The following is a 15,972-nucleotide window of genomic DNA, read 5'->3' as shown; positions in this document are numbered from 1 at the left end:
CACCCCCATGTGGTCAAAGATGGCTATCCCCATGTGGACACAAGATGGCTGCCACAAGATGGCCTTCAGGGGAGTGCAGTTGGGGGTGATCAGGCCTGAATGGGAGGGCAGTTAGGGGTGACCAGGCTGACAGAGGAGGGCTGGTGGGGGTGGGTGACCAGGCCTGAAGGGGAGGGCAGTTAGGGGTGACCAGGCCAGCAGGGGAGGGCAGTTAGGAGCAATCTGACTGGCAGGGGAGCAGTTAGGTGTTGATCAGTCTGAGAGGGGAGTGGTTAGGGGTGATCAGGCTGGTAGGCAGGTGAGTGGTTGGGAGCCAGCAGTCTTGGGTTGGAGAGGGTGCAGACTGGTTCGAGGGATACACACACACACACACACACACACACACACACACGTGCACAAATTTTGTGCACCGGGCCTCTAGTTGGAGCATTATATACATGGAATGCCAAGCACAGTGTCCGAAAAGTAGGGATTCCTCAATAAATGTTACTTTGCCTTCTGGTGTAACTAGCATTGCCAGGGAAGATGTGGAATCAGAATGGATAGGGGACAGTTTGGCTTGAAGAAGAATGTGTGAAATAAAAGAATCCTGTTAAGAGAGTGTACACCAAAAATAGTAAAAATCTTAGCCTTGATGGGATCTACTGATGTTCTATAGTGATTAAATGATTAACACTATTCTGGGCACAATCCTAAAGGTCATTGATAATAATAGAGATGCTTTCTCATCTTGTGGAAATGGACCATGTTAGCTGGAAGAATGCAATCTTTGAGTCTTCCTTTAGGAAGATCCAACTAAACCAAGAATTTTCAGAGAAAATGGACCTGTATAATCAATTTAAGTACAAGCTTACAGATAGAAAAAAGACTAAAGAATAATTAGAACTCTTCAGCGTAGAAATACAAAGACCATGAAGGAATAATGTCAACATTTATAAAATTATTCATTGAATGCAGTAAATATGGATATGGTCACTGAATTCCAAAATGTTAGGCCATTGGGATACTGAAAAGGAGGGGATGCTTCACCTAGAAATCCACAAACTGTTATTATAATAAAAACGATTATTACTCTGATTTATTAGTAAGTGTTCCAAAGCATTTTTGAAGTACATAGAAAGGAACTACATAAAGGGAAAGTTGAGCCCAGCTGGTATGGCTCAGTGGTTGAGCATTGACCTATGAACCAAGAGGTCACAGTTTGTTTCCTAGTCAGGGCACATGGCCAGGTTGGGACTCCATCCCCAGTGTGGGGTGTGCAGGAGGCAGCCGATCAATGGTTCTCTCTCTCTCTCAATGATGTTTCTATTTCTCTCTCCCTCTCCCTTCCTCTCTGGAATCAACAATAATACGTATGTGAAGGGAAAGTTGAGAATGTAAAAGTTTGGGCAGTTACAGAGGCTTTTCCCCTGTGTAGGCGCCACCGTGGGACAGGTGTGTGCGACTGACAACGACGAGCCTGGCTCGCTGCACACGCTGCTCAAGTACTCCATCGTGCAGCAGCTGCCGGCGGCCCCCACCCTGTTTTTCATGAACCCCACCACAGGCATGATCACCACCACCACGTCTCAGCTGGACAGAGAGGTAACGCTGACACTCACCACATGTTGTTCGCCATGTTAGTTCATGGCACCTGTAGTCAATGTGTTTTTGAACGGTATGTCATGAATCCAGTTTTCCAAACATTACCATTTGAAGCATGTTACACTTCATGGTTGACAAAATGTCTTTCAAATGTACCCACCTGAATAACCACTGATGTCTTCCATCTGAAGACGGTAGCTTTTAAACACAACAGCAGCAGCTAGTTCAGCTCTTTCCTTGAGGGGAACCACCGACTGTGTTACTCAGCAGATGTGCCCAGTTCACACCTCCCATTTCTTCACATGGACTGTGGACTGAAACTGAATAAATTAATCATTTTTTCCTACCTCATCCACAAAGAAATTCCACAGTGAAATTGGCACTTATTTGTCTTATTATTTATAAATTCATCTATGTTTATTGTGAGTATGTGCCAGTGAAGAATACAATATCATTTCCTGGATAAATGCATGAATTTGTGTTAAAGCTCTGCATCATATGCAGGGTTTTCACAGGATTGATGTACACAGGGAAAGCAGATTGTAAATCAGTCTCTTGAGTAGATTCTTCTGACAGAATTGGTTGAAGACAAACCAAGGAGTCTTGGGGCGGTTTTATCCAGTGGCTCTGGGGCCATTTCAGGCTCCCAGATTCCAGCTTCCCTCTGCTGCCTTCCGCCCTGGAAGGCCTTTGGACCCCAGAGGACAGCACAGATTCACATTTAGGCCCACAACACTGCATGTCTTCTCTTATCAACCAACTGGTTATTTCCAATAAGGCTTAGTTCACTACGAATAAAATGTATATTTCCTCCTGGAAGTCTACTGGAATGAGGTGTTTAAAATGTTTAATACAATAGGGCTGTTCTTTTCAAGCCAACATATGTGATTGGTTGTGAGAGAGAAGTAAATCAGAAAAAAAAATATGTATAAAGAGCATAGAGATTGACAGAAATTTTAGTTTTTAAGGAAATGAATGAAGATAAGGAAATTTAAGAGTGATGGAATTAAGGGAAGAAGGTGGATATTCTAAATAGAAGATTAGGATGGTTTTTCACATATTATTTTTTGTCTTACAAAAAGAGGGGAATTATGTAGGAATTATGCATTATTATCATCTCTCTATATTGTAAATGCAAATATAGAGATGCAAATTGTCTGCTTGGGAGTTTGATGGGGAGACCAGGAGTTTGCTTGCTTGCTATGACATGTGCTGACCAACAGGGGGTGGTGCAGAATGAAGGAAGGCCCTGGCTGGCAGCCGGAAGGGCCTGATAGGCCTTTATCCCCAGCCAGGCCTATGGACCTTACTCATGCACAGATTTTGTGCACCGATCCCCTAGTTGTTTTATAAAAGAGGAAACCTAGGTAAGGGGAATGTTTCAACTGCCTGCGATTACATTTTGTTATTTTGGGAGTTGGGAATAGAACCCAGGTCTTCTCATGTTCAGTCTGGAGCATTCTTCTCCGTGTTTATAATCTATGCCTCAATTACTTACCATAAATAAAACCACCACAAGGAGAAACACATTTTTAACTAGTGGTAAGCTTTCTGCAATCTCTAATGAATGAAGATTCCTAAGAGCCAGATTCTATTTTCCTTGGAGACAACAAATGACATAGTTCCGACCCCTGTTTTCATGCTAATTTAATGATATTTTTATCAATGTAAATTCTTAAATGTAAATGTTTAAAATCTCTCTTTTTTACAAAATGATATTCACATCATCTGGCATGAGTCACTGACATCTGTTTTTGAACATACAAGAATGTGCTTTGGGTGGGAGATAAAGATTTTGATTGATTAATAGGCAATATTAAATGTACTAAGACAGTGGTCGGCAAACTGCAGCTCTTTGGCCCCTTTAGTGTGGCTCTTCCACAAAATTAGGAGAACTCTAATTAAGTTAATAACAATTTACCTACCTGTATAGTTTAAGTTTAAAAAATTTGGCTCTCAAAAGAAATTTCAATTATTATACTGTTGATATTCAGCTTTGTTGACGAATGAGTTTGCTGACCACTGTACTAGGACTGTATCTGTTCTTTCCATTGAGTAAATTTAAAACCAATTGATTCCCCCATCTAGAAGCAGCACTTTAAACCTGAGGAAACTGCTCTGCTTTCACGAACTAAGTGAATATTACTAGTGGGAGGGGATTATTCTTCTGCCAGCATTTGAAAGCGATGAACTTTACCAGAATCCCTCTTACATTCTTCAATGCAGGGGTAATGGCAAAGTGTAGAATAAGACTTTGTGTCTAATGGTGCTTTCACTCAGCCATTGAATTCTTACGTTCCTTCCAGGTACTGGACAAATACCAGTTGAATATAAAAGTGCAAGACATGAATGGCCAACATTTTGGCTTGCAAACCACTGCCACCTGCGTCATTTACATCGAAGATGTCAACGACCACCTGCCGACCTTCACACGCTCTTCTGTAAGTACGTGGTCTCCGCGGGAGCCCGGTGTCCGTGGCTGACGAGGCCCATGTACGTCCATGATTTCTAATGGAGGGTCCCCTGACGGCCGCCTGGAGTGGAGTTTAAAACCATGGAAACATAGACCTTCGGAAATGAGAAGCAGGCTCTCACCACACGGTGTTCTGTTTTTTGGGAGTTGCTAACTCTTTGTTTTGCTTGTATTATTTTAGTATGTGGCATTCGTGGAAGAAAATACAGTGGATGTGGAAATCTTGCGTGTCAGCGTGGAGGATAAGGATTTAATTAACACCGCTAATTGGAGAGCTGTCTATACCATTTTATCGGGCAATGAAAACGGACATTTTAAAATTGTAACGGATCCCAAAACCAATGAAGGGGTGCTGTGTGTGGTTAAGGTAAGAACAAGTTAGCAAATTAGTTGTTGGTGGATTATGATATGATAGGTTAGATTACTAGAGTTAATGAAAAGGAAGGGATTTTGATAAATGTAGGAATAAGGTAGATATATAGATAAATGTAAATGCTATGTTCTTCATATATAATGGGATGGATATGTCATTTTGGGAGCCTTTTTCTTTAAATGGACGTATGACATAGCATTGCATCAGTTTCAGGGATACAACATGATACTTGTATGTGTTGCAAAATGATCACCACAATCAAGTCAAGTTAGTATCTGCCACCACACATACAAGAAATTTTTTCCTTATAAATTTTTTCTTGAGGACTTTCAAGATCCATGCTCCTAGCTACTTTCAAATATGCAGTACGGGATTATTAACTCCAATCACCATGCTGTTCATGACATTCCCATGATCCCCATGACATACTGACTTTATAACGGAAATTTGTTCCTTTTGGCCAATTGACTCGATAGCCCATAAGTAGCACTTTACATTTCAGAAACAGCTCGTATCTCCATAAATCAATTAAAAATTGTGTTCACCTGCAGCTGGGGAGCGGGGTTTTTGTTGGTTTGGTTTGGTTTTACCGGTTTCACCAAACACTGAGTGAGGTGAAGGACTGCCCTCCCCCCCCCCCCTCGTTTCTGGGCACTTGTTTGATAGTCTCCTGACCCTTCCCAGCACCACGCCAACACGGCTCCACATGTAAGGAGTCACACGTGCCCGTTGGCACTGCCCAGCATCCCGTGTCGGGGACTGATCTCCAGCTCTATTGCGTTTGCAGCCGCTGAACTATGAGGAGCGGCAGCAGCTGACCCTGCAAATCTGCGTGGCTAACGAAGCCCCGTACTACCGAGAAACGACCTCCAGGTCGGCCGTGAGCACGGCCACGGTCACGGTGAACGTGAAGAACCAGGACGAGGGCCCCGAGTGCGTCCCCCCGGTGCAGACGGTGCGGATTAAGGAGAACGCGCCGGTGAACACGAGGAGCAGCGGCTACAAAGCCTACAACCCGGACACCAAGGGCAGCAGCGGCATCCGGTGCGTATGGGTCCGAGCTTCTTACGTCTGTAACTCATTGGACACCGCGATCATCACTTGGCTCATGATACGCTGTTATTTTAACTCCTGATGGGCAGGTACAAGAAAATAAATGACCCGAAAGGCTGGATCACGGTGGATGAGAACACGGGATCAATCACAACGTTCAGGAACTTGGACAGGGAGGCTGAGTCCATCAGGAATGGGCTCTATAACGTCACCATCCTGGCAACGGACGAAGGTAAGAGCGGCGTTCCCAGGCCAGCCGCGCACATCTCCCGGCAGCGGGATGCAGTCCCAGGGCATCTTCCCCTGTGGCACTGACTGCCATGCAGACGTTTGTTGTGCCTCTTCACTCCTGTCTGCTTTCTGCTAGCACCCTCTGGTTTAGGTGTCAGGATAAAATAACAGTCCCAGAAACGCTTGGAACTTGAGTCACTTTTAAAAGTTGAGTATCCAGCCGAAACCGGTTTGGCTCAGTGGATAGAGCATCGGCCTGCCAACTAAAAGGTCATGGGCTCATTTCCGGTCAAGGGCATGAACCTTGGTTGTGGGCACATCCCCAGCAGGGAATGTGCAGGAGGTGGCTGTTTCTCTCTCATCGAGGTTTCTAACTATCTCTCCGTTCCTCTCTGTAAAAAATCAAAATACATATTTTTTTAAAAAGAAAATAAAAGTTAAGTATCCAGCCCTAATCAGTTTGGCTCAGTAGATAGAGTGTCGGCCTACAGACTGAAGGGTCCCAAGTTCAATTCTGGTCAAGGGCAAAAAAGTTAAGTATTCATTAAATATTGAGAAAATGACAAGTAAAATGAACTTCAAGTTATGTAGTCCTATCTCTTATAATATTTCATTTGGCAGAAAAATTAATTATAGAGAGAACCTACTTATTTGCCCCACTGCAAAATAAAAAACATATATATATATATTCTTTTTTTAAAATATATTTTTTATTGATTTTGTACAGAGAGGAAGGGAGAGAGATAGAGAGTTAGAAACATCGATGAGAGAGAGTCATTGATCAGCTGCCTCTTGCACACCTCCTACTGGGGATATGCCCGCAACCAAGGTACATGCCCTTGACTGGAATCGAACCCGGGACCTTTCAGTCCCCAAGCCGACGCTCTATCCATTGAGCTAAACCGTTTTCATAAAAAAAAAACAAACACAAAAAAACATATATTTTTAAAAGCCCTGTTCATACTCTTTTCCTTTCTCCTTTTAAAAATTAGTCAAAGCTCACGTCCATAAGAGTTTCCAGGTCTACGGTAGCTGTATAGGGAGTAAATGACAAATTTCGATAGCAGTTACTGTCTGTGCGGCCTTTTGAAAGGTGCCCGATAAATATTTAAATAAAAATGTCCTGGTGAAAACTCAGAACGTTCCGTGCTGTGTTTGTATCGGATCTCACAGTTGGGAGGACGTGCACCGGGACGCTGGGGATCGTCCTGGAGGACGTGAATGACAACGGCCCGGTCATTCTGAGGAAGACGGCGGTGATCTGCAAGCCCACCATGTCCTCCACGGAGATCGTGGCCTTCGACCCCGACGACCCCGCAAACGGCCCGCCCTTCACCTTCAGCCTGGAGGAGGACTCTGATCGAGACGCCCGGAGAGCGTGGGGACTGACCACAATCAATGGTACGGACGCCCAGACACGTGGTCCTTTTCACCAGGAGGGTGTCTGAGATATGTTTTCCTTTGTAGTTTTTGGAATTAAATTCCTTGGGGTGACAGTATCTGTTTCCGGTGTGCCATCCCAGTCTGATCTCCGCCCCCATCCGAACGCGTCTGACGCTCTTTACCCTGCTCACCGAGGTGGCAGTGGGAGCCGCCGTGAGGAAGGCAGGCTTCTCGGCGGTCATGTGGCAGAATCGGACCTCCCCGGGGCTCATCTCCAATCCGTCTGGTGCCAGGGTTCCCTTAGGCCAGCGGTCAGCAAGCCGAGGCTCTTTGGCCCTTTGAGTGTTCCAGCGCCACTTCTTCGAAACAGACTCGCCCAGGCAGAAAACCCACTTCTGCGCATGGGCCACGAGGTGTCCATCCCACTCTACTTGCACGCCCGAATGTGGGATTGTGTGGAAGAGCCACACTCAAGCGGCTGAAGAGCTGCACATGGCTCGTGAGCCGCAGTTTGCCGACCACAGCCTTAGGTGTTAACGTGGACTCTCACGTTCATTCTCGCTCCTCATCCACACACCGTAGGGTGGTCTGCGCCATCACTGTGGTCTTCTGCTTGGGGTTCTCCCTGAACTTGGCTCCTCGTCTGTGCCTCTGCTGTCAAGCACAGTCACCTCTGCGACAAGGATGGGGAAAATTAAAGGGACCCTCTCTGTGCCCTTGGCATCACTGCCTATGACAGCTCCTACCCTCCCGCAGCCGCTCCGTCTGCTGGCTGTCCCGCCCGGGGCCAGATGCCCTGTCTCCCTGGCTCCTCTTTTGCGATGCAGACCAATAAAGCTGAGTGGGGTTTGTGTATAAAACGCCCTGGAAAGATCGTCAACCTCATGCTTTCAGCAATTCCTCCTCAACTTCTCATGGAGGCAAATTAAAAGGAGAAAGGGCCTGAGTAAAAGGAAAGGGAAAACAGATTGGAGGAAGAAAAATAAGGTCGTACAGAAGCTGTAGTGGCAAGTCAAGGCCCTGTGTCTGGAATCATGTATAAAAGAAACACCACAAATGCTTCTATTAAACTAGAGGCCCAGTGCACCAATCCTGCACGGGCAGGGTCTGGTTGGTGGGGGGAATGGCTGGGGGGGTTGGTGGGCTGGCCCTGCCCCCAGCTTGGACTCCTGGTCCAGGGGGTAATTTGCATATTACCCTTTTATTAGGTAGGATTTGTCAAAGCTGTGATAAAAACCAATCTCCTAACAAGTCCCCTAGTTAGGAGAGGAAAACGTTATCCATGGACAGATAACTATTATTACAAAAAACCAGACCTTTTTAGAGAGGCGACAGAGACAAACATTTACACGCAGTATGCTTCCAACCAAGGGCTGTAGGTTAGGACCGTTCGGCCCATTCACATCTGCCATCTCGCAGCAGATGCGCCATCCACCGGGGACACCATGTGCAGGGCAGTGTGAGGTCTGTCCCGTCATAGCGACTAAGCCATGACCTGTGGTGACGCTTGGTTTTATTTCCTTGTGTGTTTTTTTCAGATACAGCAGCACGGCTTTACAACCAGAACGACGCTCCGTTCGGACCGTATACGGTCCGCGTCAGAGTCACCGACAGGCACGGCCTGTCCAGCGTCACGCCCTTGACCGTCATGGTGTGTGACTGCATCACCGAGGACGACTGCTCGCTCCGCGGGCTCGCCAGGACCGGCGCCGGGGACTTCCGGCTGGGGAAGTGGGCCATCCTGGCCATCCTGCTGGGCATCGCCCTGCTGTTCTGTGAGTCCTGCTTGCACCCGGATCACAGCTCTTCCAGTAACTCTCTGGGCACGCGGGGAGAGCAGCGCTGTGTCTGTGGCTGTTCCTCCGGCTGATAGCTGGATGCCTATTTCACACGCAGATTTTTTAAAAATATATATTTTATTGATTTTTCACAGAGAGGAAGGGAGAGGGATAGAGAGCTAGAAACATCGATGAGAGAGAAACATCGATCAGCTGCCTCCTGCACACCCCCCTACTGGGGATGTGCCCGCAACCAAGGTACATGCCCTTGACCGGAATCGAACCTGGGACCCTTCAGTCCGCAGGCCGAAGCTCTACCACTGAGCCACACCGGTTTCAGCTTAGCGTGCAGATTGAATGCACCAGCGAATGGGCCTGTATTTGTACTTCCGCTGGCATCTCAGTGTAAACAAAACTCAGCCCGGACCACAGCCCGAGGCAGGCCTCTGCCCCATCTGTCTGCGGGGGCAGGTGCGTCTGTCCCGCACCGGGAGACCAGCTGCCATGCATGCGTTTCCCGGAAAGCCGCCTCCCGTCCACATCAGACGCCCATGCCTCCCCCGCCGGGTGCTCACTCAGGGACTCTCCCCCCGCAGGCATCCTCTTCACCCTCGTCTGCGGGGCCACGGGGGCGGCCAGGAAGCCCAAACCCCTTCCCGACGACCTGACCCAGCAGAACCTCATCGTGTCCAACACCGAGGCCCCCGGCGAAGACAAAGTGGTGAGTGGTTTGTCTTTATTGTTTAATTTAAATACTTCCATGGGTTTTGAGAGAGAGAAAAAGGGAGAGGGGGAGAGAGAGAGACAAACAGGGATGTGAGAGCGGGTGGATCGTCTGTCTCCTGCACGCCCCGCGCTGGGGATCAGGCCTGCCACTCTGGCGTGTGCCCTGACCGGGAATCCGCCTGGCAACCTCTCAGTGCACAGGACAGCGGGGCCCAACCCACTGAGCAACACTAGCCAGGACTGTCTTTTTTAAATAAATACAAGGGATAAGTTGGCCTAACCAACGATCGTCATCTTTTTCTGAACAAAGTTCTTTTGAAACCAGGTAACTTGCTGTATAGAAACGTCATCGGTCCCATGGAACATGCAACACGGCATCCATTCCCCTGGCAACTGGTGGCATTTCCGTGTGGCCACACAGGGTTACTCAATAGTAACAGTCCCTGAGCCTGCTAGCATTACTTCCTATTTCAAGTGTTTCATGATTTCAACATTACATATCTATCTATATATATATATATTGAAACCACTGTTTGTGTTGTAAAAAGGTTTCGATTAATTATTCACAGGTCATTAGCTGGAGAGATTTAGAAAAAGGAGGGTGGCGTCTAGGAGGGTGTGGGGGGAGATGAAACTTGGGGTTCTCTCTAACAACACGACGTAGCAAATCAGGGCAAGCTCTTGTGGCCTTCTTTTCCCGGCCGATGTAATTTTATTTATTTAGATTGCCAAGGTTCATGATTGCAGCTAAAATTCTTTTTGTTGTTAACCATCACCCAAATATATTTCCCATTGATTTTTAGAGAGTGGGAGGGAGGGGAAGACAGAGAGAGAGAGAGAGAGAGAGAGAGAGACGTCCATGTGAGAGAGACACATCGAATGGTGCCCGCCCACACGTGCCCAGGCCACAGCTAAGATTCCTTTAGGGCCACTTTAGCTCTGTCGTTCTTGTTTTGGTTGAAGGGGCAGCAGCTTCGACACAGAATGAAAATCCCGGTCCTCGTCTCTGTTTCCCCAGTCTGGTGGCGGGAGTGGCGTTAGACTAAGCAGGGGAAGTGTGTTTGAGACACAGTCCCAGCGTCCTGGCTGCAGGCAGGAGGCGCTGGGAGGCTTTAGCAGACGAAGCTGGGCAGGCTTGGAGGAAGTGTCTAACGACAGGACCCCGTCAGCTTTCCGATTTGTCCCAGGGTCCGGGCCGCTCAACCCCTGCCGTGTGTGGCTTGCCTCAGACACCACTGAGCCTGTGGTTGCAATAGCTGAGCCTCAGGGCTGCCAGGCAGACTCAGCCCCTGCTCTCAGAGAGCTCACCTCCTGGCACAGAGACTCAGGCCTTATCCGCATGCTTCTTGTTGTTGTTCTTGTTGCTGTTGTTCTTGTTGCTGTTGTTGTTCTTCTTGTTCTTGTTCCTCTTGGTCTCCTCTGTGGCCGTGACGCAGTCTGTTTTGTTGCAGTATTCCACCAACGGCTTCACCCACACCGTGGGCGGTGCGGGGACAGGGGCCCGTGGCACCATGGGACCCGGGCTGATCCATGGAGGGCAGGAGACCATCGAGATGGTGAAGGGACACCAGACCTTGGACTCGTGCCGGGGGCCCGGGCAGCATCACGTGCTGGAGGCCTGCGGGCCGGGCCGCGTGGAGGTGGACACCTGCAGAGGCGCCCACTCCGAGTGGCGCAGCTTCACCCAGCCCCGCCTCGGCGAGGTGCGTTTCCCCGAGCCGCCCGCACGCCCACCGATTCCTCCACAGCTTCCTACATGATTGTGATCCAATGGCCTGACTGAACCTAGTTCTTAACGATTAGTCTAGAGCGAAAAGCTGCTTTCCTTCATTTTGATTTCGTTCTGCGAAGTGGGTCTTGGCCTCACATGTTGCTTGGTTTTTAGTTCTTACCGAAATCATGTGAGATATTTAAATTACCATCCTCACAGCATCGTGTTTATATTTCCCATGTGGGCGCTCATGGCATACAAATCGAAAGGGTGATCTCAGACGGTCCCAGCCAGCACGGTCACCAGGCCTCTCTGGAAAGATGTGTACATGTGTCCACTGGGACCATTTAAGACCATGGTCAGCAAACTGTGACTCTTGAGCCACATGCGGCTCTTTGGCCCCTTGAGTGTGGCTCTTCCACAAAATACCATGACCTGGGCGAGTCTATTTGGAAGAAGTGGTGTTAGAAGTTTAAGTTTAAAAAATGTGGCTCTCCAAAGACATGTCAATCGTTGTGCTGTTGCTATTCGGCTCTGTGACTAATGAATTTGCCGACCACTGGTTTAAGGGATGCATTTTGTGTCAGCCAACATTTTTAAAGGGAAAGTGAGGGTCCCTCGAAATGAGCTCTTGTATACTTGTATCCCCTGGGTGGCTTTTAGAAACATGCTATGTCATGACTGTACAGTGTGATGTGTGATACAGACCAATCATGTGCATTTCTTACATGTAGGAATCGATTAGAGGACACACTCTGATTAAAAATTAAACAATCGAAGGTAAATCAAAGCCCTTTTTTCACGTTGGTAAGTCTTGGTGTTTAAAAACCCAATACTAAGAGGCGTTGTGTCCCCCTTGGCAGAAAGTGCAGCTGTGCGACCAGGACGACTGTCAGGGGCACGCCCAGGACTACGTGCTCCCCTACCTCTACGAGGGCCAGGGCTCCGTGGCCGGCTCCGTGGGCTGCTGCAGCGACCGGCAGGAGGAAGACCGCCTGGACTTCCTGGACCACCTGGAGCCCAAATTTAGGACACTCGCAGAAGCATGCGTGAAGAGATGAGAGCATCCGACGCGTCTACCGACACCAGCGGCTGTATCACCTTTTCTGCCTTCCTTTTTAAAAAAATTAAGTTAAAGACCAGGGTTGGGGTTTTTGTTGGTTTTTTGGTTTTTGTTTTGTTTTTCAATAGAGGACACTGTGCTTGAGTTGGGGCTACCCTTTTGTTCCGATGGGATGTCTTGAGGAAAATGCAATGAGGGAGAGATGCTGTGAGTGAGTGAGTGCACTCATTTCTCAGTTCTTCACGTGGTTTTTCAATTACTTGTCTTCCACCCCAAGAGACCTACAGAGACAGAAATATTAAGGAAGTCTGCGTTATTGTTTACATACTGGTGTAACGACAACAGCCAAGTTACAGTGCAATAAACACGAATGTAAGTCTTTATCGTAGGCTAATGTGTTACCTAACAGAAACACTGTGGAGGCCGTGATTTAACGGGATCTCCTGTTACCTAGTTCATTCATTGTCGTGTGGTGCTGAAGACTGTGGTGCTCCTAACCACTCTAAGGTGTGTGTGTGTGTGTGTGTGTGTGTGTGTATACTACATTAGTGTGTGTATATATATATATATACACATATACTACATATATACTGTGTAGTATATATATATATACACACACACACATATACTACATATATACTGTGTAGTATATATATATATATACACATATACTACATATATACTGTGTAGTATATATATATATATATATATATATATATATACACATATACTACATATATACTGTGTAGTATATATATATATACTACATTATTGGTGTTTTTCCTTCTTACACCAAGACCTTTCTTCACAATGCAAAGGGAGATTCCCAACCAGGCGCTGACTGTTATATTCTGTTTTGGTGGAGTGGAGTTTCTATATGAAATTTTGCACTGAGTCTGCGTTTGCCTCTGTTTCCTGCTTGTAAGCAAAAGTTAAGTTTAAAAAGTGCTTTAAGAATGTATTTTTATTCTTGCAAAGTTTTGGGTTCCCTCTCTCTCTCTCTCTCTCTCTCTCTCTCTCTCTCTCTCTCTCTCTCTCCTCTTTTCTCCTCCCCTCTTTCTCTCCCTCTCCTCCTCTCTTTTCCATTTCTTTCTCTTTTCCTCCTCTCTCTCTTTCTCTCCTCTTTTTTTTTTTTTAATTATTTCTTGGGTTGGATAATTCAATATATTTTTAAAAGCTATCTCTTTCTTATTCTCTTGTAAAGTGAGTTTCTGTTTTATGTGAAGACATGCATTCTTAGTTTTCCTTGAAATCAATGTTACGTTGACTTTATTGTTTCAAATATCTTGGTGATTACTTCATTATCTCTTCAACAAAGAACATTTAATTTTGTCTTTGAAATTGTAGAAATGTGTGTGTGTGTGTTTTATTAGATACAACTTTCTATGTTAACAAAAGGAATAGTGTAATTAAAATTGGGATGTGGCCGTTTTGTATATAATAGAATATTTATAGTTCTATAGTTAGTGCGAGGATACTGTTTATAAATGCCAAATAGTGATGTTTTTTCAGATAAGCTTTGGAATACAGGGGCTGGGAAAGCTGTGTGGGAACATATATTGTATACCTTTTTGAACGACTTGGTTCGTCATAGCTATGTGCTTGTGGAGTTATTTTTTTACTATTTTAAGATTACAGTTCTTAATAATGTAGAGAAAACTATTTAAATTTTGAAATAATGAGACAAAGTTAAATTTTATAGTCAACCAAATTCCAGGCCAGTTTTCACAGTCAATAAGTTTTCTATATATGCTAACCATGTGGACATTTTAAGTGCTTTTCTAACCTTTGTGACTGTGAAGTCATATGCCTATCTTGAATTCACAAGGTTGGCTTGTAACAATTATTTTTAAGGATTAACATTTGATAATTATTCAATAATTGGTTTACCTTTTCCATGGTTTCATTACTGCCAGTCAAATATGCTATTTTTAATGAACTACATATGAATTTCTTGTATAGTATTGGTTATGATATAGTTTTGGTTATGATAAATCAAGTAGTTTTGAAAATTAGCATGAGGTTGTTAATCGCATGTGCGATATGAGAATTTACTTGTGGGATTTTGTTTTCTTATTTAGAGAAATGAGTCAGTTTCTTTAGAATCCTGTTCTATATTTTTTAGAATTTTAGAGTTTGATTTGGAAATTCATTGTTATTATTTTCTAAAGACTGTGATACTATGGGCTGTTGTTAACTTGTATAATTTCTCTGTGTCTTTTTTTTTCATCATAAAATGGGGAATAATAATAGAACTTCTTTCTTAGAGTGACTGTAAGACATTTGAATAAAAAAAAATGGGTTTTAAGCATGAACGTCGTACCCTTAAAAGACACTCCTAATAATATGAAATGAGTTTAAGTAAGTCACATGTACAACCTGTGTCATGTTAACAAACATCGATTAGGAAAATAAGATAATGGGAAGGTTTTTGGTCAATGATTTTTTGTTTTTCACTTTAGAATGTTGTCAGTTGAGTATGTCTTTCTTAATAACGCTGGCTTGGTAACTGGGTATTCCATGTTCAGTAGTTCCGAACATACTAGTACATTGCAGATTGCCGAGGCATGGGCAGGATTGGTGAGTCTGAACTACCAGGAAACGAATCAGATGGGAAGAAATACCTCCCCTTCTTACATGGGCACGAATGCCAAGGCCCTAGGAAGGTGTGCGGTGAGGCTCCTCCTGCGTGCCTGCCTCTGCTGCTCTCCCAGCTGCGGCCAGAGAGAGGGCTGGCCTCTGAGGCCAGCATGGGCCTGCCTGGGAGTTTACCTCTCTTTGGCAGCCCCGCTGCGAGTGCAGAGGCTCCAGGGAGAGTGCCTGATGCAGACCTCCCCTCCCCTGCCCCTCCCCGCTCCCCTTCCTAGCTGCAGGATTTCAGAAGCCCCTTCAGCTCTGAGTCTAGTTCCTTTCCTTGTCTGGCCTGTTGGAGGGAGGTGGAGGGGTCTGCTTCCTACTCTTGTTATCAGAGTGTGAAGAGTTGCACAGAGTCACCACTCTGTGTGTGTGTGGTGTGTGTGTGTGTATGTGTGTGAGTGTGTGTGTATGTGGTGTGTGTGGTGTGTGTGTGTGTGTGTGTGTGTGTGGTGTGTGTGGTGTGTGTGTGTGTGGTGTGTGTGTGAGTGTGTGTGTGTGTGGTGTGTGTGTGTGTGTGTGTGTGTGTGCTGCTGCTGCTGCAGTGTGATGGGAGAGGGGCTGTGGTTGGGTAACCATCACTCCAGTCTCCACTTTGCTCTGCAGCTGACACTTGGCCTGATGCTGCATCCTCCCCAGGGGGCATCTTACTGCAATGGCCTTGGCCTTGGGAGCTCCAGGGCTGACTGGCTTTCAGGGACTCAGGAAGCTGTATCTTACCCACAAACCACCGTCCTGAGGTTGTGGTAAATCTTGAGACCTGAAGGAAAAGCAGAAAAAGTTACTAATCAACCTTAGATCATTTCAGTAGGCAAATAGCATTCAGGCCCCTAGAGACTTTGCCTAAGAAATGGGCGGTGCTGTTTCAGCAGGAAAGCGATAAGGATTGGCTGGTAGCTCAGTGCAGCCTGTCTTAGGATCTCCCTGTAATCACATTTTTTCTTTTCTTTCTTTCTTTCTTTT

General features: G+C 46.0%; 1 protein-coding gene across 2 annotated transcripts in view; it reads left to right on the top strand.

Moving 5' to 3' along the window:
- LOC118707837 (desmocollin-2) overlaps positions 1 to 12,874 on the top strand; it is a 28,940-nt gene extending 16,066 nt beyond the window's left edge. Inside the window, exons 7-17 of one of the 2 annotated variants that reach the window (XM_045574351.1) lie at positions 1,418 to 1,584; positions 3,891 to 4,025; positions 4,239 to 4,424; positions 5,218 to 5,474; positions 5,573 to 5,715; positions 6,888 to 7,115; positions 8,636 to 8,872; positions 9,472 to 9,596; positions 11,053 to 11,304; positions 12,047 to 12,092; positions 12,176 to 12,315. In XM_045574351.1, coding sequence (XP_045430307.1) covers positions 1,418 to 1,584; positions 3,891 to 4,025; positions 4,239 to 4,424; positions 5,218 to 5,474; positions 5,573 to 5,715; positions 6,888 to 7,115; positions 8,636 to 8,872; positions 9,472 to 9,596; positions 11,053 to 11,304; positions 12,047 to 12,082 — 1,766 coding nt within the window. In that variant the 3' untranslated portion in view covers positions 12,083 to 12,092; positions 12,176 to 12,315. Of the gene's footprint in view, positions 1 to 1,417; positions 1,585 to 3,890; positions 4,026 to 4,238; positions 4,425 to 5,217; positions 5,475 to 5,572; positions 5,716 to 6,887; positions 7,116 to 8,635; positions 8,873 to 9,471; positions 9,597 to 11,052; positions 11,305 to 12,046; positions 12,093 to 12,175 lie in introns of both variants that reach the window. The other variant, XM_036418666.2, reaches the window with a different exon arrangement.
- Positions 12,875 to 15,972: the final 3,098 nt, after the last annotated feature.

This window comes from Pipistrellus kuhlii, unplaced genomic scaffold, assembly GCF_014108245.1.
Source record: "Pipistrellus kuhlii isolate mPipKuh1 unplaced genomic scaffold, mPipKuh1.p scaffold_m20_p_6, whole genome shotgun sequence".
NCBI lineage: Eukaryota > Metazoa > Chordata > Mammalia > Chiroptera > Vespertilionidae > Pipistrellus > Pipistrellus kuhlii.
Note: the sequence above shows the minus strand (reverse complement) of the source record. Positions and strands in the feature narration are given on the sequence as shown.